General features: G+C 63.1%; 1 protein-coding gene across 1 annotated transcript; it reads right to left on the minus strand.

Annotated features, from left to right (window-relative positions):
* Positions 1-7,699: 7,699 nt before the first annotated feature.
* EXOC3L4 (exocyst complex component 3 like 4) lies at positions 7,700-18,761 on the minus strand. Its single transcript, XM_044230351.1, has 12 exons — positions 18,737-18,761; positions 15,099-15,535; positions 13,941-14,604; positions 13,090-13,201; positions 12,699-12,821; positions 12,232-12,332; positions 11,918-11,998; positions 10,912-11,026; positions 10,289-10,408; positions 10,049-10,201; positions 9,290-9,411; positions 7,700-8,112 (listed from the first exon to the last, which is right to left on the minus strand). Exons 2-12 carry the CDS (start codon positions 15,517-15,519, stop codon positions 7,920-7,922), a joined length of 2,205 nt encoding a protein of 734 aa, XP_044086286.1. The 5' UTR covers positions 15,520-15,535; positions 18,737-18,761; the 3' UTR covers positions 7,700-7,919.
* Positions 18,762-20,187: the final 1,426 nt, after the last annotated feature.

The raw sequence follows: 20,187 nt of genomic DNA on the forward strand, positions 1-20,187 counted from the left end.
CTGAGTCATAGGGTGGGGGTAGGGGGTGGGGTTGTCAGGCCCCAAGATCCCACCATCCCCTCAGAGCCCAGGATCCTGATCAGGGGAGGCAGGAAGGACACTTCCCAGGGTGGGGCCTGGGCAGCCGACCGCATCCCCGGATGCCCAGGCTGCCTGAGCTCCCTCTCCATGGCCTCACCCTGAGCAGCAGCCGGGAGTCGGGAAAAGTTGCCTTCTCCTTTGTGCTTGCACCGGTCCCTTTCCCTTTACCTGAGTTAAGATAGGAGGGTTGGGGGTCCCCTATATGGACTCCCCAACACAAGGGAAATCCTCTGAAAACAGGGCTGCATAGGGCCAAGGGATGATAGCCAGCAGGGCAGGCACTACCCTTACCCCCTCGTGATAGATGAGGAAGCCATCTTCAAGGGGCCAGACACTTCCAGAGGGAGCCAAGCCAGCCAAAAATTCCATCCCCAGCAGGAAATGAACATCAGATGCGCTTGGCTGGCTCGGGAGTGTTCCTGGCCGGTTGCTGTCCCATTTGCCATCTCCCCAGGGGATGGGCAGGGGAGACCAGGCCAGCTCCACCTGGGAGAGAGGACAGCGGTGGAAGCCAGAAGCGGATTGGCAGCAGACCCCCCCCCCAGTCCAGCCCAGAAGTCAAGTGTGCGCACTGGGGGCAACAGCCAGCTCCTCACTGTGAACTCGGGACCTCAGAAGCCCAGGACCCGTGGGCAGACCTCCCTGCCCTCTGCTCAGACATGACAGCGGACCGTTTTCTTCAACTGTGATAAAACACACAGAACCAAATTTACCATATTGACCTTTTTAAGCGTACAGTTCAGGGACATGTACATTATTACCCAACACCTATCTGCAGAACACTCCTCACTGTACAAGAATGAGGCTCTGAAATTACTAACCCTATTCCCCCGAGCCTTCTTCCCCCTGCCCCTGGAGATCATTGTCCTACTTTCTTGTTATAAACGTGACTATTCTAAGCAGCTGTTAGAAGCGGCACCCTAAGAGTGTTAGTCCGTTTGTAACGGGCTTATTTCACTCAGCGTGATGCCCCCAGGGTCCAGCCGCATCATAGCAGGTGTCAGATTTTCCTTCCTTTCTACAGTTGAGTAATATTTCCCTGTTATCGGTCCGTGGTCGCTGGGGTTGCTGCCCCCTCTTGGCTGTTGCGAATAATACTGCCTTGAACCCGGGTGTGCGAGTACGGAACCGCCTGCTTTCAATTCTGTGGGTAGACAAGTGACTCTCCTTGAACTTGGTGCCACCCTCTGTTCTAAATGCTTGGCGTGCATTAACTGATTTCATCAGACCATCCTAGGAAATGGGTACTTCTTAATTATCCCCTTTTCACAGATGAGAAAAATTGAGGCACAGATAGGTTCCATCGTGTGCCGGTCGGCGTGGAGCTCAGGATGCCACCAGGAACCCTGTGCTCTACTGCTTCTCCCCCAGTGTTGATCAACGTCTGAAATGCAGCTTGACTTAAGTTGGACAAAAGTAAAGACTGCCAGAGCAGAGAGCTTAGATGCAAACACGGGGGGCTTTTTGCCCTCTACTTCTTTTTTGTCTTTGGAAAAAAAAAAAAAAAACACCTCATCTCTCTGGTCAATGACTTGTTCAGTCAATGACTTGAGTCTTCACCTTCAACCTGTGGGGCAGCAGGTGGGGTTAACTCTGTCCTGGCAGCCCAGCCAGGTTGGGCCAGAGACCAATAGAGGGCCGTGCGTGTGTGTCACTAGTGATCCTCCCTCTCCTCCGTCTCAGGCCTGCCTGAGAGGCCTGCTGGAGAGAAGCTCCCTGGAAGAGGGGGACGCTGCCGGCAGGAGGGGGAAGTTTGGTGCAGACATCAGCAGGTGCAAAGGCCCGGGAGCACATTGCATGGGAATGAAGGGGCTGGGGTCCCTGGGCCGGTGTGCCTTGGTCCCAAGGCAATGTTGACCCTCGGGAGGGCTCCCCAGGTCTGGGAAATGAGGGCATTCCAGGATATATCAAAGCCCTCCCCCAGGGCTAGGCCCACTTCCCTCTGAGAGATGACTTGCACTTCCCACGGCCCCAGCCGAGGCCTGCTTCTTCCTTTATTTCCCAGGCCGGCCATCCTCTGACCGGGGATCCCTCCTAGGCCCTCTTGTTTCCAGGGATGCCCCCACTCGCCTGCTGCACTGGGCAGAGCCATTGTACCCCCTGGTGACAGATGAGGAAACTGAGTCTCAGAGTGGGAAGTGGACGCAAAGTTCGAGGCCTTGGGGCTGTGGTCCTTGCTGCCACCCGGCCTTCCCCAAAAGGGGAAGCCAACAGCTCCAGGGTATTTGAAACCACACCGGACCTCCGCTGGGGTCTGCTGACCTTCCCAGGGACCACGGGATGGCTAGGACAGCTGACCAGGAACCGTCTCACAGGGCAGCCCTGCCCAGGAGGGCGCTCGCACACCAAGTGTTTACCAACAGATCGTGCCCCTCCCTCCCCGTAAAGCTCCTCCCCTTCCCACCCCCAGGAGGAAGGGGTTTGTGGAGAAACTGAGGCGAGGGTAAGTGGCTTTGCCAAGAGTCCCAGGACCCTGGCTCACCACCAGCCAGGCACCCTCCCAAGGCCAAGTTCAGTTTTTACCTCTTCAGGCCTGGGACTGCACTGGGGCCTTTCTCTCAGGCCCTTGACTTCCAGGAAAACAACCAAAAGGTGCCTTGCTCCCCATCAGGCCCCACCCAGTGACAGAGGCACCTCACGAGGCAGCAACTTCCTGGGAACCCCAGCATTGCAGGGCCAGGAGGGAAGCCAGGCTGTCCCCAAACCCCTCAGGGCCTGGGTGTTGGGCACCCCTCCTTCGATAAGACAGAGGGGACCCCTCGCTGCTCTGGGCTTCTGGACTTTGGAGAGGGAAGGCATAATGGTGGGGGCTGAGGTGTGAAGACCCCCTGGCCCTGGGGAGCTCCATCACCCACACCTGCGTTCATTTAGACTTGGGGTCCGTCCCGCGGGCCTCAGCCTTCCTTCCTGGAGACGCTGTGACGCAGGCTTGGGAGGTTGCCAGGAATGGGTTATGGGAGACGGGGGACACGTAAATAACAATAATGCTCCTCTGAGGGGCTTGGCCCTCAGCCAGCACCACATTTACATTTTCTCATAGATGTTCCCCATCTTACACCTGCAGAGACAGCCCAGAGAGGCTGAGTCACTTGTCCAAAGTCACACAGCCAAGAAGGTGCCGAGCTGGGGTCCCAGCCCAGAGGGGTCTGGATCTAGAAGCAGATTCTTTACCCTGGCACCGAGTCCACAGAGAGGGAGGAAAATGTAAATCAGTGAGCTCAGCCAGGCACATACCGCGGGTACCCCAGAAACGGCAGGACATTTCATGACATTCCTCTTTTACAAGACCTCGAGATCTCCTTTTTTTTTTTTTTAAAGATTTTATTTATTTATTTGACAGAGAGAGATCACAAATAGGCAGAGAGTCAGGCAGAGAGAGGGGGGGAAGCAGGCTCCCTGCTGAGCAGAGAGTCCAATGCAGGACTCGATCCCAGGACCCTGATATCACGACCTGAGCCGAAGGCAGCGGCTTAACCCACTGAGCCACCCAGGCGCCCTGAGATCTCCTCCTTTGAGGATTCCATCAGTGTGAAAGCATTGGGTTCTTCATTTGTTTTTGCGGGGCTCAAGGAGGAGGCCCCACTCCCCCGACCCCCGCCTCCGGCAAAAGCAGGTGCTCGCTTCACCAGGGCCTGCCTCCTTTCCACCAGTGCTTGCCTCTTCGTTATTCACGGATGAGCAGCTGCTTATCCCGTAAGGAGCCCCGTTTGCTTCTGGGGAAGGACGCCGGGGGACGGAAACAAGGAGACATCTCCTCTTAGAACCTTTTTGTCCTTCTTGAATTCTGAGCTGTGTGATGGTGTCGCTCTCCAAAATACGCGTTAAACACTGAAAACATCTAACAAGTATGTTTTGAAGGCCCCTAAGAGGTGGGGAGGTATGTGTGTGGCACGGGAAGGGAATCCCTGCACTGACTAGTCCAGGCCGCACGGGTCCCAGGAGAGGAGCGGACGCGGGACTGGGTTAGCCTCGTCCAGGGTCATCCCCTCCAACCATTTCACCAGAGGAGGGGCCCAGGGAGGCCGGGCCGAGACGCTGGCAGCGCTCACCCATGGGCGCTCCTGGCCCCTGGCACAATCCCCTACAGGGAGGGCCTGCACCACCACTGGGCGTGGGGGATGAGGGGGGCCGGGACTGATCCCCCCAGACCTGGGATGCTGTGGGGCTGGACCTCGTCAGCCTCCCCTTGTCAGACCTTGTCTCCCCAGCCCCCGCACAGGCCCGCTGCCCAGCCCTCCCCGAGGACTGGCTGGAGAAGTGCAGACAGGGGCTCTCTGGCCTGCTGAGTTCCCAAAGGGACCTGGTGGCAGCAGAGGAAGGAAGTGATGATGGGGGTGGGGGGTGACCCTGGGAAGGCCGCAGCCTCCTGCCCTCCCCTCCCCAGCAGTGGTGGGGGCCTGCAGGACCGCATCCTGGCCATGCGGATGCTGACCCCATGAGGTGTGGGGCCAGGAAGGAAGGGGCTGGAGTGGCCAGGCACGCGGGGAAGAGGGAGAGACGGCGCAGGCGCGGAGATGACATGCTGGTGACGCTGGCAGCGTGCCTGGGTGCCAGGACCCACGGACACTCGCATCTAACCCCCCTCCTCAGGAGGGCAAGGCCAAGCCCTGAGCAAACCGCTGCCTCGTGTGGCCCTGTGGGCTGGTACGGCACAGCATTCTCAAGGGGAGCTGGGCCCAAGCACCGGGGACCAGCAGGGAGAGGTACCCACAGAAGGCGCCAGTCCTGGCTGAGTTGGGGTTCCCGGGTGACACCCAGGTCCCCTCCCGATACCCCGGGATTGTCTTTGGGCTGGCAGAAGGACCAGCAGGCCGTGGCTCACGGAGCTCTCGGCCCTGGGCAGGATGGCCCTCGGTGCTCTCTCACTGCCCTCCCCAGGCTGGGCTGGAGTCCCAGAACCTGCTCCGAGGCGGCCTTGTTTTCCCCACAGGCCCGGGGCCAGAAGCAGCCCCCCAGTCCTTGAAGAAGCCCGAGGAAGGGTGGGCATTGAGAGAAGCCAAGCTGGGCCGGTGAGGAGAGACCAGGGAGCGCGCAGGAGAATGAGGGCAGAGACCAGACCAGGGGTCAGAAGGCAGGGCCCAGGACCCCTGCTCCGGGGGCAAAGATGATGTCCTGCTCCATGGGGGATCACAGACACTGGGCACGGCCCCTCCGCCCCCAGGCACACCGCAGGTACACACACGCACACAGGCTTCCGTAGCAGCCAGACAGCCTGGCCCACGAGTCCGGAAGCTGCCCTCTGACGGCCGCCCCCCCCCCCCATGCTTGGCCTGGACGACAGGATGGCCAAGGAAATACGCTACACTCTCGGCAAGGCCTCCTGGGACGTGGTGGGCAGGGAGAACGGGAGGGTCTGGGGCAGAATGGTCAATGGCCAGAGCCTGGCTCCCTGGGTCTGGCCCACCTCTGGGCCCCAGCCTTCCCGACCACCCGCCTCAGGGCCGCTGTCCGGCGTCCTGCTCATCTCCGCTTAGGCCCGGGAAGCCAGCCCCAGTGTCCAGACCCTGCTAGGCCCACAGGAACACGCACGAGGCCCACACACCCGCCTGGGCAAGAGGGTTCCGGCCAGGAAAGCCTGACTTCCTATCTCCAGGCCCAGACACGCTCAGGAAGGCGGCCTGGGTCTCGGCCCAAAGCCTTTCCCCCGCGGCAGGAAGCTCCTGTCAGGGAATGGCTCCTCCGCTTCTGTTCCCAGCCTCCTCCGGGCGCCTTCCCCGCTCACCCACCCCACCACCTCAGGCTTCGCTACCCCTCAGAGCCCCGCACTGCCACTGCCGCAAGGCGGCCTGCTCAGCCTCTTTTTGCAGCCCGGGGCTGGCTTCTACTTCAGCCTCCCCAGCCTGGGGGCACAGACGGCCTCCTCTCATGGTGCGGGAAACAGAGGCACAGGAAGGTGCCTCTGGGTGCCACAGAGAGGTGTCCCATGGCTGGGACTGAACCCCTTTCCCCCCCAGCTCTGGAGCCTGTCTTGGAACCCCAACCCCGGGACCCTCAGCCTCCGGCCAAGGGGCTCAGGCAAGGCCAGGCCTGTTAGGGACGGGGTCAGGGGCAGGGGCTGTGGGAGGAGGCTCCCATGAGGAGACTGGGGCTCTAACATGGGGTACGGGCTACCGAGGGAGAACCAGGCTGGGGTCTGATCCAGCCCTCCTACCCCACCCAGGCGGTGCCCCTCCGACACCCCCCTTCTCCCTGGCTATCCCCTTTCTCCTCAAGCTACCTATGCTGGGGCCTGCTGTGCAGCAACCTCTACCCTCTGTGGGCCTCAGTTTCCCCACAGCGGAAAGATGCAACGATTGCTTGTCAGCGGCAGCGCCGGAACATGCCCTCCCCCGCCCTGCCCCGGCCCCTGGCCCCCCTACACCTCCCCGCCCCTCTCCCCCGCCTGGACTCTGCGCACTGAACCACAGCCTCTCCTTGCCCTCATTCCTGCCCCACCCCCCTCCAGGTTCCCTGCTTAGGACATCCCCTCAGCCCCCTGCCTGCCCCACCCCTGACCCCCAGCCTTCCTATATCCATGGAGGGGGCTGCCCCTGGTACCCGCTTCCACTCCCCTCAGGACCCTGACAACACTCAGACTTGGCTGTGTTCTCTGGCCTTGGCCTAGGGGCTGTGGCAGACCTCCCTGGCACTGCCCCTGGCCTTCCGCGGTGTGGGGAGGTGGGCCCCGACGGAAGCAGGGGAGTCCCATCCCCCACCTGCCAGGGCCTGCCGCCTGTCAGAACCCTCGCCTTGTGCTCAGGAGACTCATCCTCACTGGGTTCTCAGGACCTTGGCCCACCTGCAGTCACTTGCCCCCTACCACTGGTGGTCAAGGTCAGGCTCAGAGAGCCGGTGGTCTGCTGCAGGAGGGCGGTGGGAAGGCACCCACGGCCGGCTGCCCGTCTCTGTGTCTCCCCGCACCATCTCCGTGCTCAGGCTCTCTGGCAATCTAGAGGCTGCCCATGCAAATGAGTTTCCCTGTAGCCTTGCCAAGAGGTAGGAGTCAAATTCCAGGGCCAAGCTTCTGGGAAAGAAGGGGGGCGGGGAGGGGTAACAGGTGCACACTGGAGGGATCTCCTTGCAGCCCCGCCTCTCAGAGCTGAGACCAGCAGGCTCCGCCCCCCCCCATATACTCCCCGGCTGATACTTGCCCTGCTGGAAGTCCCTTTCACGTCTAACCCAAATACTTTAGCCTGCAGAACATGCCTTGGCCTTTTCTTGTCTCCCAGGAGCCCGGGCCTGTTGAGAACCGCCAGAGCAGTGCCCACCCCTGCTGGGTGAGGTTCACTTGGCACATGAGGCCAGTGGACCCAGGATCCCAGGGTTAAAGACTGTTTTCTCTGCAGCCACAGGCACAGGCCTTCCCAGCTCTGGACCCATTTGTACAATGAGCCTCCCCATTGGTACCATGGGCAGAACCCACAGCCACAGAATTTTCCGTCCCAACCCCTCGCTGCGTGGGGACCCACACCTTCTGCTCCCAGCCAACTCAGCCCCGCCCCCTCTTTCGGGAGGCACCATTTTAATTCACTTTTATTTTCAAAATAAATACTCTGTCCTTCACATTTGGACTGGGGGTGGAGCTGGACCGTTGGGCAGGGAGGCCTCCCCTGGAGGGCAGTCCTGGAAGGAGCTTCTGCCTCCCCCAAACACTCCCCTGCAAATGCCCGAAATGCCTCTCTTCTCGCCCTTCCTCCTGGGGCGCAGCCACCGTGTCTGAGGGTGAAGATTCCTCATCATGCACTTCAAGGCTGGCAGCAAGGCTGCACGCGTCTCCCTGGGCTCCCAAGCCTGGGGCGAGGTGCCCTTGAGCTAACGCAGCCCCCCACCTGAGCCCGCCCCCTCCCAGACCCAGGCCGTTAGATGCAGGCGATCAGCAGGTCCATGGAGGCAGGCACCTCGATCTCTTCGAAGAGCACGTGGCCCCCTGCTGCCCCGGAGCCCCCTGCCTTGGCCGCAGCCCTCATCAGGCCCTGGGCATGCTGCAAGAGCCGCTGGTTCCGCCGGCGGCCCAGTCTGCGCAGGGCCAGGATGGCCAGCACGTGGTCCCGCCTGCAAAGACACGGCCCTGTCCCTGCCAGCCCATCTCCAGGGGCAATCCCGACTTTGAGGGAGGGGAAGCCCTGGGCTCAAGTGCAGGGCCACCCAGCAATCCTGGGGCCTAGCTTGAGAAAGGTCAAGAATGATCGAGGCTGAGGGAGGGGGCAGTGCCCCTGCACAGGGTGTCTGGGGCTCCAAGGGTGCTGAGCTGGGTGGGGAGAGGAGGGAGTGTGCCCAACAGGGACAACAGTCCAAGCTGGAGGTCAAGAAACAGTGGAGAAGTGAGCGAGAGAGTGGGATGGCCTCCAGGAGAGGAGGTCCTGGCCAGGAGGTGTCCTGGGCCTCTTCCTGGGAGCCCTGTGCCGGGAGCCACACACGCAGGCAGCAGGGAGAGAGGCAGCGGGCAGCCCTGGCTCAGCAGCACCCGGAGTCCCCCCTCATCCCCCCTCCAGAAGGTGGGGGCAGGGGAGGAGCTGGCTGAGTGTAGAGGAACCCCAGGGACCAGGGGGAACCCCCCTTGCGTAGGGGGTAGTCATTTCCAGCCAAAGACAGAGAGAGTCCAGGCTGGGGAGAGGGCTTTGCCCTGGGCTCTCTGTTGCCTCCCCATCCTGGACTCTCCAAGGTTATGGAGAGGTTGGGTTGGAATTTCCACAGGATCGATGACTCACCATTCTCCCCAACACACCCCCGGGGATCAAAGTCTCCTTCCTCCTGTCGGGGTGTCAGGAGTCTCCAGGCTCCCAATAGGGCTTTCTTGCAGAGGGGGCCATGCCTCCCCTTCAAACTCAGGGATGGGTACTTATCTCTGGGGTCTGATGCCCAAAGAGGGGCCCCGACCACAACCCACTCCCCCAGGCTGTAGGGGCCTTCCCATCCGAGAGCACTGAAGGAAGTGGCCCAGAATAGCTTCTGAAGGAAGGCTGACCCCCCTTTCCCCCCTCATCCCCCTCATCCTGCCTGAAGGTCAGGGGCCATGGTCCCCAGGCACTGGCACATAGTGGCCCGAGGAAGGGCCCACCTGGCCTGCATAGTGGCTCCCCTGCCCACCAGAACAAGCTGTGCCTCCCTGGGGTTCCTCCCCTGCCCACCTAAAGACACAGGGACCCTCTGAAGGCACCAATCCCCCTGCCCCGGGGCCTGGTGGCCTTCTGCCCTTGGAGCCCCATGAGGGAGCAGGTGGGTAACAGACCTGATGTCAGGGTAGCTCCCGATGAGTGTCTCCAGGTGCCTCAGGATGTCGTCTTTGTAAGTCTCACCCAGGATGTCAGCCACACACGGGATAGCCTGGTCCAGCCACGTGGCCTCAGAGCCCTACGGAGACACGGAGACAAGTGCTGGCCGGGCCACCTGCCCCCGGAGCCTCCTTGCCGCCTGTGCCAGCGACCCCTCCACTAGTGCCCCAGGAGCCCACCGGCCCCTGCAGCCGCCCTGCAGCCGCCACCGCGTCCCTGCTATGACTGCCTCCTGCGCTTGTGGCGGAAGGGGCCTCGGGCCTCGGCGGTGGACTCCGCCACCTTCCCTTCCCATAATACAGTGCAGAGATGTCTTGCCATCTCTGCTCAGATGGGTAAACTGAGGCCCCGGCCCGGAGGTACAGCCCAGACTCCTACAGAGTGCGGGACACCAACAGCCCAGATAAGGGGTGTGCGTGTACCAAGTGCCCCAGCTCCAAAGGCGGGGTCGGGGGGGGGGGCTGGAAGATCCACCCACAGGCCCCGCCCCTTCCCGACTCGCCCCACCAACCCACCAGCCGTATGCAAATGTACGGAGATGACCGCCACCTAGCCCCGCCCCAGCCGCGCCCGGGGAGAACCCCTTCTGCCAAAGCCCACCCCGCGGGGGCTCTTGCGGAGGCCACTACAGTGAGAACCGGGGTGCCCGCGGAAGGGCCCCAGGCCAGAGGCCCCAGGGGAGGCGGGCCCTCGGGGCTGGCCGTGGATGCTCCTACCAAGCCCTGGAAGGTGTCGCCGATGGCCTGGGCGTCGACGCCCATCTTCTGGGCGCTCCTCACGCGCTCCTCACCCCGGAACCGCTCGCGCGGCCTCAACACCTGCGCCAGGTACTCTCGGACCACGTAGCGGTGCAGCTCCTGCAGGGTCTCCTGGGCGGGCCGGCAGCCGCGTCAGGGTCAGAGCCAAGGGCCCCGCCCAGCGCGCGTCCCCGCCTGAGCCCTGCGCCCCTGAGATACCTGCGCCGGCAGTGGGGCCATGTGCTCCAGATGGCGGGCGAAGGCCACCACCTTGTCCATGAGGGGTTGCAGCACGTCTTGTGTCAACCACGCCTTGGTGCACAGGTTCCTGAAAAGCGGCTGGGAGAGAGGGGGACAGGAGTCTTCCAACCATATACTGCTCCGCCCCAGAACCTCCCCTCAGAGTCCAGGGCCTGGCTCCTCACAGGGGCGTTTCGGGTCAAGGGACAGCCTGTCCCCAGGAAGAAACTCTGGAGGGGGTATCTGGCTCCCTTCTAAAGTCCCCCTGGTAACATCTCCCCTCTCAGCCAGGAATGTCACCAGGCCCTTGGCAGGAACGCCTCATCTGGGCCCTGAGCTCCAGTGGACAGGGTTGTGTGTGAACCTCTAGGCAGGCCTTGCTTAGGGGAGCCTGGGGAGGCCCCAGGGGCTGGGTGAGGGGTCTGGTTCCTTGAACCCACCTTCTGGGAGAGGTGGAGACTGAAGGTAGGCGTCTCCTGACCTCATTGGTCGGTTCAGGTCCCTTGCCCACCCCCCAGCGTACCACCCCTGAAGCTGCTACGAACCCCGGGCACAGGGAGCACCTACTGGGTGTGGAAAGTGGGGAGGGAAGCCCTACTCACTTGCACATCACCCTGCAGGCCCTGGAGCAGCCGTTTCTGAAAGGTACAGGTGGCAGCCACTAGAGGTTTCTCCAGCTCTTCAAAGGTTCCTGGGAACCTGGCCAGAAGACTGGTCCTGGGGTGGGACCAGGACAGGGGAGGAAGTGGGCAAGGGGGAGCAGGCTGTGGAAGGAGTTCCAGAATACAGCCATGGAGCCTAGGTGCCACACCAACTCCGCGAACTTAGACTAGAATGTGAAGGGCAGCCTCTAGGGCTGCACAGGGTAGTAACCCTGAAGGTGAGATGATCCCTCTAAGACATTAGGTCCCCAAGCAGCCCTCAGGAGCAGGCGCTCCAAACTCCATTTCACAGGTGACAGAAGGAAGCACAGAAAAGGGAAGTGACTTATCTTGAGGCACACAGCAAGCAGGCTGCAGAGGTAGGATGGGACCCCAGCAGGGGTGGCTCAAAGTCCACCCCCACAGCTGCTGGTGGTCCACAATGTGGAGGACACCGAGGCTGGTCCTGGTGTTGAAGGCATAGAAGGGGGGCAGCTGCTGCCAGCAGAAAGGGGGGGGCCTCTGCCTTCTGGGGGCAGAGGGACCCAGGTGGCACCCCCAGGGTAGTGGGGAGGACGGAGTGCCAGGGAGGGCTTCCCGGAGAAGGGAGTGTCCCTGAAAAGGAAGATGGCTAACGTGGATGAAGGGAGGAAAGAAAGGAACCCCTGGTGACAGGGGACACACGGGGCCGGCACCAGGCCATGACTGGGCTGGCTGGAACTTCTCCCCCCTGCTCTGCGTTGAAACTCCCTGCATCCCTTCCAGGCCCTCAGCTCTGAAGGGCGGAGGGAGGACCTTCCAGCGGGGGCGGGAGTGGAGACGGGGCCATCCATGGAGGCCTTCTGGGAAGTCCCCCAGCGCCTCCGCGGGGTCCAGATTCCGCTTACGGTGCCCGGTTCCCCGAGCTCGCGCGCCCCCTGCTGGCGGCGCCGGGCGCCTCCTCTGCGGAGGAGCGGGAGGGACCCACCGGAGCTCCTCGCAGGCGTTGATACTGGCGCCCAGATGAGGCTCGCTCACCGCCTTCGACTCTAGAAAAGCCTTTGCAAACCTGGGGGCGAAGTACGCAGAGGCCTTAGGGACCCTTCCTAGCGCCTCAGCCCTCTGCTCAGGTCGTCACCCAGACCCCCAGGGCGTTATAACAAGGCCCCTCCCTCTCACCTGTCCTGAGATCTCAGACTGAGCAAACAGGTTGGGCTCTCCCTCCCCTCACCCAGGGACGAGGGCTGTCCACACCCTGGCCGCTCCACCCACTCCATCCCCAGGCGGAGGAGGTGGCCGCACCTGGGCAGGAAGAGGCCAAGTGCACGTGCACAGATGCTCAGGGTGGTGGCCTCCAGTTCCGCAGAGATGGCACCGGCCACCTTCACATGCTCTGCCACAAGCTACAAGAGATGCCACCCGCTGAACCCACGTCAGAGCCCAGATCCTGATGCCCCTGTCCCCCACCTGTGGCCCAGAGGTGTCCCCAGCTTGCCCTGCTCTGTCTCCCCATCTCGGCTACAGCTTCCAGAAGCTCCTCCCTGTCCCCACAGCCACGGGCCACTTGCCAAGCTGGGCGCTGAGCCCCGGGGATCCCAGCCTGGCATGTGACCCAAGGTCCCTGATTCCACTCCAGGTGGGGCCTCAGGCTCTCGGCTAATGGGGAAAAGAGGTTGGGACTGGATCGTATAGTTCTGGGTGTCCCCACCTCAAAGGGAACCAAACAGCACCAGAGGCCCAAGTATGCTTCTCTCCCCCACCAGGCTCACCATGTGGACATCGATGGACAGCGGCGTGTGGTAGAGACCCTGTAGCATATCGGGGGCCTCCGTGTCTGCCCACCTACTCTGCTCTAGCTGCAGGATGCTATCGAAGCAGCTCGTGACCTTGGTCTGTGTGAGGTGGCGAGAGGGGCACAGTGAGACCCTCCCAAGAAGAAAGTCCCAGTTCCCCTACCTCCTGAGCTGTCATGCACCCTCAGAGGAAAGGACCACCCTGCCGGGGCATAGGCCTATGCCAAAGGCCACACGGTGAGAAGAAGGGACTCTGGCCTGATCCAGGGCCACACACCCTGGGTGACTCTGGGCACCACACCTCCCCAGGGTGAGGCAGCCACATTAAGCCTGGACCATGCCCCTCAGGCCTGGCCCCTGGCCTCACCTCGAGGAAGCTGGTGTAGTCACTCTCCAGGCGGGCCCACAAGGCAGGAGCCAGGAGTGGGGGTAGTGGCTCCGTGGACAGGGTCAGGTCTGGGACGCCCAGGAAGTCAGGACTGGAAGGCAGGGCAGGGGCTGAGGGCCTGGGCTGGGCTCCGATGCACGAGTTGCTGTCCCGAATTTCCCCCTGGCCAAGCCTAACACCATCACCAAGCACCAGGCAGCTCAGGGATCTGCCACTCCCCAGCCCCCACCAGGGAGATCCAGAGAGTGACGGGCACCTGCCTGAGGCCACACAGCAAATCAATGAGCCCAGAAGCCTTTAGTCACCCTCCTCCCACCTGCGCTCTGGCCTTCAGAGCTGAGAAGTGCTCAGAGGCGAAGGTAATCCACCCCATCACACTGTGCAGAGCTGGCGGCGGGAGCTGGTGACAGGCCGGGCCCTGTACCTAGGGGCCCGTCCAAAGGGAAGAGTGGGGGGGAGATCCAGCTTCTGTGAGCCGCCCTGTGTCTGGCCCCGAGGGCTGCCCTTTTGTAAATGCGCAAAGGCACCCTGTGGACAAGCACATGCCCTCTCTCTGGACTCCTCTCGGATGTCTGCCCGCTTGCAGGAACGGGTGCGTAGGTGGCCCCTGAAGAAGATTCTGGTGGGAGAGCGCCAGGGCCCAAGAAGAAAAGAAGGTCAAAGCCCCGGATCTCTGCTGCCCAACCACCAGCCCTCCCCGAGGGAAGAGAGAAGAAAGGAGCCCCGAGCCGCTCAGGGTGAGCGGGCACCCACAGGCCTCCCGCTGGGCAGCGGCCAGGCGGGCAACGCCAGCCTCCGGGGCCTCCCGCGGCCGCTGGCTGGGGCCTCACCTGCCGTAGACATTGACCGCCCAGTCCAGCAGGACGTAGAGTTGCTCGCAGCCCCGGGCGTCCTGCGCGAGCTCCTGGAGGCGTTGGGCCACCGCGCCGTGGAAGGCCCGCAGGTAGGCCTCCCCGGCCGGGAAGCCGGCGGCCGAGTAAGCCGGCAGCACCTCCCGCCACACCTTCTGCAGGTCGCTGCGAACCACGCCGCCCAGCTCGGCCAGCCGCTGGGCCAGGCCCGACGCCCCCTCGGCCTCGGCCGCCCCAGGAGCCGCCCCGGCGCCCGCCTGCTGCACGCGCTCCTGCGCGCTCTGCCTCACCGCGTCCTCCCAGTGCTGGCGCCAGCGGCGCGGGGTGAGCAGGAAGTCGCCGTCGGCGGGGGACGCGGGGTGCGCCTCCTCCTCCGCGCGCACCGTGCGGGCCAGCTCGCCGAGCGCGGCCGCGTCCACGCCGCCCGGGCCCAGCGTCTCGCGCACGATGGCGCCGATCTCGGCCGCCAGCCCGTCGTAGTGCAGACACACGTCCATGGCGCGCCGCGCGAAGCCCGTGGGGTCCTCCTGGAAGCTGTGCGAGGCTTTCTCGGCCACGAGCCGCCCCTCCAGCTGCCGCAGCTGCTCGAAGGCCGCCAACAGCTGGCGCTCGGTGATGAGGTCGGCCACGGATTTGCCTTGTGCTAGGACGCGGAGGACACCGGCAGTGAGGGTGCTCGGCAGCCTTGCGGCCCAGCTCCAGTGTGTCCCGCCCTGACAGGCCCCCAGGACCTTCCCTCCGGGCGCATGGCTGCCAGGAGCCCTCCGGGACCTCAGAGGACCAGGGCCTTGCCCATGCCTCTAGTTTGGCCAGGAGCCAGGCTGTGGACCGCGGTGGGGAGGTGAGGGTTCCCGAGTCCTGCAGGTCCGGGTTCAAATCCCATTTCCCCACTTCCTGGCTGTGAGACTTGAGGCAGGTCACTTAACCTCTCTGAGTCTCGCTTGGCTCACTCTCACCTCTCTGAGCGGCCCCGTGGAGGCTCCCGTGGTTGAAATGCTGGGAGAATGTAAAATGCGGTTGGGCAGGGCAGTGTTTGGAGGAGCTGGGGAGGACAGCCTGTCAGGAAGCCCGGGCCCTGCTGCTCACCGTCTGGCCTCAGTTTCCCCCCATGCTCAGTATTGTTTGTGAAGCGCTCACCTGCCTCCGGTTCCAGTTCCTCACGTCCCACCCCAGCGGAGGACCGCCGGCCGCCACCATCCATGACCCTAGAGGGCACCTGTGGGTTGTGGGTCACCCCTGGCACAGCCGTGGCCTGGGACTGGTCAGCCTTGGAGCCGTCCTCCCGGGCTCGCCGAAGGGACCGGGACAGGAAGCGGGAGCTGCGCTGGAACAGGCCCAGGTCCTCCTTGGGGGCCTGGCCTGAGGCCCGCTGGCTTGACCGGGAGAAGGCCCGCCGGAATGTGCCCAGGCCGGACCAAGTGTCCTCACAGCGGGTGCCGGGAGCTCCCTCACCGCTTGCCCGCCAGGGACCCCGCACTGGTGGGGTCTGCAGCTTCTTCGCAGGCTCCTTGGGGCTGTGCAGCTCCGGCCCAGAGGTCACCGTCTGTGGCAACGACATCTTGGTAGCAGGAAAGCTGGAGATGAAAAGGAGGCTCAGGAGCTCTGGGGTGGGAGAGGGATGGCGTCCGCCCTGGGGATGGGCACGGAAACCCTGTGAGAAACCTGTGAGACCTCGTGGAGCCCAGCAGCTGGGCTTGGTCGGGGAAGCTTCTCCCAGGAGATGAACCTAGGCCGGCACCAGGCAGCTCTCCTGGCCGGGGCTGTCTCTGTGCCAGGCTGCGGCTGGCTCTGAGATGCAGACAGCTACTTCCTTCTGGAAAACTTCCCCAACACCACCTTCCCCAGGGCAGCACCCCCTGGCCCCGTGCCGACCCTCCCTGACTTGGCCCGGCCAGACCCTCCCGTCAGAGTGGGAGAGGAGAGTTGAACTTGCACTGTTGTCCTGTGGCCCAGCCCAAGCCACAGCCCACAGCCCCCGGGGCTGGGCCCAGCAACCACATCCAGGATTTCCTGGACGTGAGGTCTTGAGGCCTAAAATGCCCACTCCCCCCACCCCCAGCTTTCACTGCCCTCCCCCCCACCAAAGCCCTCAGTGCACCCTTATTCAGCCCATCCGGCCCAACTGCTTCTGCTCAAAGGGGAGGTCAGGGACCCCTGTAAGAGTCTACCCCTTCTCTGGGTAACTCAGAATTGGAGGGAAGCGGGGTCAGGCCTGAGGTCTGTGGCCACCTACCCCCCCCCCCCCCCCGCTGTCCCCAAGGCTTATCTCCCTATCCAGCCTTGCAGCACTGTAGGGGGCATGGTGGGAGGGACCTGGAGGTCCCCAAGGCAGTACTCCCTCGTTGCTTCTCCTTTCCACCCAGCCCTGCTGTGCTCCCCCAGTGACGGGGCCCCGAGGGGGTCTCTAGAGCATGGAGGTGCAGAGCAGGGGCCGCCCTTGCCCTCCCCGGGCTCCAGGCCTGCCCCAGGCTGCTCTCACACTCCCTTGGGGCACAGCCTGGCCTGTGTTTGACCTTCTGCCTTTAGGTAAGGCTGGTGTGGGAGACAGGAGACTCCTCAGTGTTGGGGGCTCCCACCTACCCCTTTGTGAGGGTGTGGCTGGGCTGGGGGCTCTCTTAGACCAGCCAGGTCTTACTTTAGCCTTGGAGAAGTGTGCCCAAAGGAGGGCTGGACCTACTGAAGTCAATGACCCACCAGAGGCCAGAGCCCCCCAGCCCATCCCCAGGTTCCCCCCACTCCCAGGACAAAGGTCAGGCTGTCACCTGACCCTTGGGTGACATCAGGCGGGAATACCTCTTCCCAGGCCCCCATTTGCCTTGGTGGGGATGACACTGGGATGGTCAAGGCCCAGACCCTCACCCACCCCCCGAATGCCCTCCAGGGGTCAGACACACAGGTCGTCAGCGAAGGCCTCCTTTCCTGTTCCCAGAGGCCACCTAACACCTGGAGAGAGGCCTTGCTGAGGGAGAGGCAGGAGCAGGTGATTGATGGGTTCTTATCAGCCCTGCCCAGGTCACAGGTCATCGTCCTCTCCTGGTCACTGGGACTCAGGGACCCTGCCCCGACTTGGACTGACCCACACACGCAGGGAGCATTGTCCCGAGAGCTTTCTTCCCTCCCCACCCCCAGCTCCCTTGTACCCGGGGCCCCTCAGCCACCAGCAGTGTCCAGACGACCTGTGCTGTGCCCAGATGTGCTTTGAGTATCGTCACGAGGGGCATGGGGGAGGGTCAAGTGGGCCCTGTCTTGGCTGAGCTTACACTTGGTAAACACCTACTGTGCGCCCAGCCCAAGGCCTGGCGCACATCAGGTTTCCCTAACGACAAAGCTGCAGGGTGTCACCTCATCTCATAGATGAGCAAACAGGCTCCGAAAAGAGGCAGGGTCTTGCCTCCAGCCACACAGCTCAGGGTCAGGGGGCCTCGGGAGCACAGCCCGGGTCCCCACGTCTCCCAGCTACAGTGAAACACGCTGCTGCCCAAGGAACCCTCTCTTCTGGCCGAGGCGCCCACAGTGGCAGCTGCTCCCGGATGCCAGGAGTGAAGCCGAGAGGCAGATTCGGGGGGAAGGAGGGGCGGCTGGCAGTTTGGGTCTTCTGTGAGGCCACACAAGCAGACGGGTCCCCCCAGCCTGCTCGACCACCCTCCTCCAGAACCAGAACTGTCCTGAAGGCCCCTCGAGGCCCCCAGCTGGTGTCTCTGCCCTCTTTGACCTTGCTCCCACACTTCCCCAAGCCATTACAGACCCTCCTACAGCACAAGTCAACCAGGTCACTCCCTTGCTTTGAGCCCTTCCGTGGCTCCCCAGATCCTGGCAGCCAGAGCTCCCCCACCCCTGGACCCCCTCCAGCCTCACCTCTGGGCCTCCTTGACCTGTACCCATGCAGCCCCCCGGGCACCTCTTTGGCTGCTCCTCTCCCAGCCTCCCCATCTTAGCTCTCCAAATCTGACCTGGATTTCACGGCCCAGGGGATATGGGTGCCCCCATCTCCAAGGTATCTTTGGGCTGTGCTGCCCAATGTTCCTGTGGCAATGGGCTTTCCTTACTGGCCCGGGAGTCTCCGTCCATCGGCCCCGTGCCCATCCGCCCAGAGCCAGCCTGGTGGAGGAGGGGACCGTCAGGCTCAGGGTCCCCGTTGCGATCCTGGCCGGGCCCCACACCGGTATCTGCTGGCCTCCATGCCCTGTGGACTCCACCTTGACCCCGCCCCAGACCTGCCTCAGCAGCCTTTCTGGACAACAGTCCGCACCTCCCGCTCAGGGCCTGGTTTCACGCTGGGTGTCCCATGGGACGGTGGCGTGGTGTGGGGCATCTGGCCCTGGGCCACGAGCCCCCCAGGGCGGGGAGTGGGCCTAACTCAGCCCCCAGCCAGGCCCGCCCAGTACCTGGCAGGTACCCAAGGAAAACAGATAAGCTATCTAACGTGGGGGGGGGGGCCTGAGGGGGTTCCCCCTTTTGTGTGGACGGGCCTTGTGTGTTAACCTGAGTGTGTCCCCCTGTACATGTGTCTCAGAGGCCTGCGAGTGGCTCTGTCTGTGAGTCCGTGTGTCTGTCAGTGCCCATGTGTGGGTCTTTCCATCCGCATAGCCGCGTTCTGCGTGTCTGTGTCTGCACCCGGTGATTTGAGCTGCGCTCGGTCCTGGGCTCCGAGCTGAGATCCTTGGCCCAGAAGGCCACTGGCAGACCCCGAGCCGAGCCGTCCTCAGCCCCCTGAGTCCCCGCCCACTGCCCAGGGCATCCCCACAGCCCTCCCGGGCCACCTGCACGGAACGTACCTGCTGGGTGAAGAGGGCCCAGGCCCCAGGCAGGACGGAGCTGCCAGGAGAAGCCTGCTGAGCCAGGGCCCGGGAACTGGGCCTCGGTGGTGAGGCCTCTGGAGCAGCCCGAGTGAGCGACCAACAGCTGGGACTTCCCAGCCTGGTCTGCGCACGCCCTGGGCCCACCGGCCCCACCCCCTGCCCCATCCTCCACCCCAAACCCGTAGTTTCACTTTCAGAAGTGCCCCTCCTGTCACAGACACTATTACTCCAACCTTTGATTCCTAGCAGTCCATGCGCAGGCTGTCAGGGAGCACGGCAGGGGAGGGGCGGCCCTTCAGGGCTCAAGGCAGTGTGAGGAGGACCCTTCTGTGGTCCCTCTGAGGCCAGGAGCCAGAGGCGCTGCCTGCCTTGGTGGGTGGCATCCCAGCCCAGAAGAAGCCCTCCCTCTTCTGGGCCCGTGTGCCAAGCTCATTCGGAGAGCCCCTGCCTGGCATGGAGAGCCAAGAGCCCATGGGGCACAGGGGTGGAGGTTGGGGGGGATAGTTCAGGAGGATGTCACAGTGACAGCAAAGGGAATGTCATAAGCCACAGGCCATTCCAGAGGGCTTCAGGAGCTGGCGTGGGAGGGGGCTCGGGGGAGAAGGATTCCGCTCAGAAGTGAGGAGAGATGGCGCTCTGGGCAGCGGTCAGCAAAGGTGTGGATGCGGCCTGGGCCTGCGGAATGGCGAGCACAGGCCCTCCTCCCCCACCGAGGCTCCAGCTGGGGAGGGTTTGTGGGGAGGGACCCTGAGGCTTCCCAGAAGAGGCAGGCCCCACATCTTCATGGGGGATTCTGGTGCTGGCATCCTTGGAAAAAACTTAGGGAAAATCCAAGGAGGACTGATCCAGGCCTGAGCAGGCTGAGCAGGAGCCTCTGGGCGGGGAGCAGAGCAGGGCAGGTGGAGACAGGCTTGTGTCCAAGGGCTGCCAGGACACAGCGCCACGGGCTGGAGGGCTTAAGCAGCAGATATTTATTTTTCCAAGTCCTGGAGGTGGAAATCCGAGATCCAGGTGTCAGCAAAGCTGATTTCTCCTGAGGCCTCTCTCCTGGGCAGGGGGACGCCATGCTCTCCCCGCGTCCTCACACGGTTGTTCCTCCGTGCGTGTCTCTGTGTTTCTGTTGTTATGAGGACACCAGTCCTATAGGATCAGGACTCACCCTAATGGCCTCGTTTTAACAAGTCACCTTCTTCAAGGCACTATCTCCAAATCTAGTCACCTTCTGAGGAATTGTTGGGAGTTAGGACTTCAACGTAGGAATTTTCGGTGGACAAACTCCAGCCCACAACAGATTGGAAGGCACCTGAGATGCTGCAGTGCCCCACTGCCACCTGTAGCCAGGTCAGATCGGACCCAGAGATACCAGCACCTCCTCCAGGAAGCCCTCTGGCTTCCCACTTGAGTCACGAGCCCCCGAGCCCTGGGTA

The sequence above is a fragment of the Neovison vison genome, chromosome 13 (genome assembly GCF_020171115.1).
Source record: "Neovison vison isolate M4711 chromosome 13, ASM_NN_V1, whole genome shotgun sequence".
Taxonomy (NCBI): Eukaryota; Metazoa; Chordata; class Mammalia; order Carnivora; family Mustelidae; genus Neogale; species Neogale vison.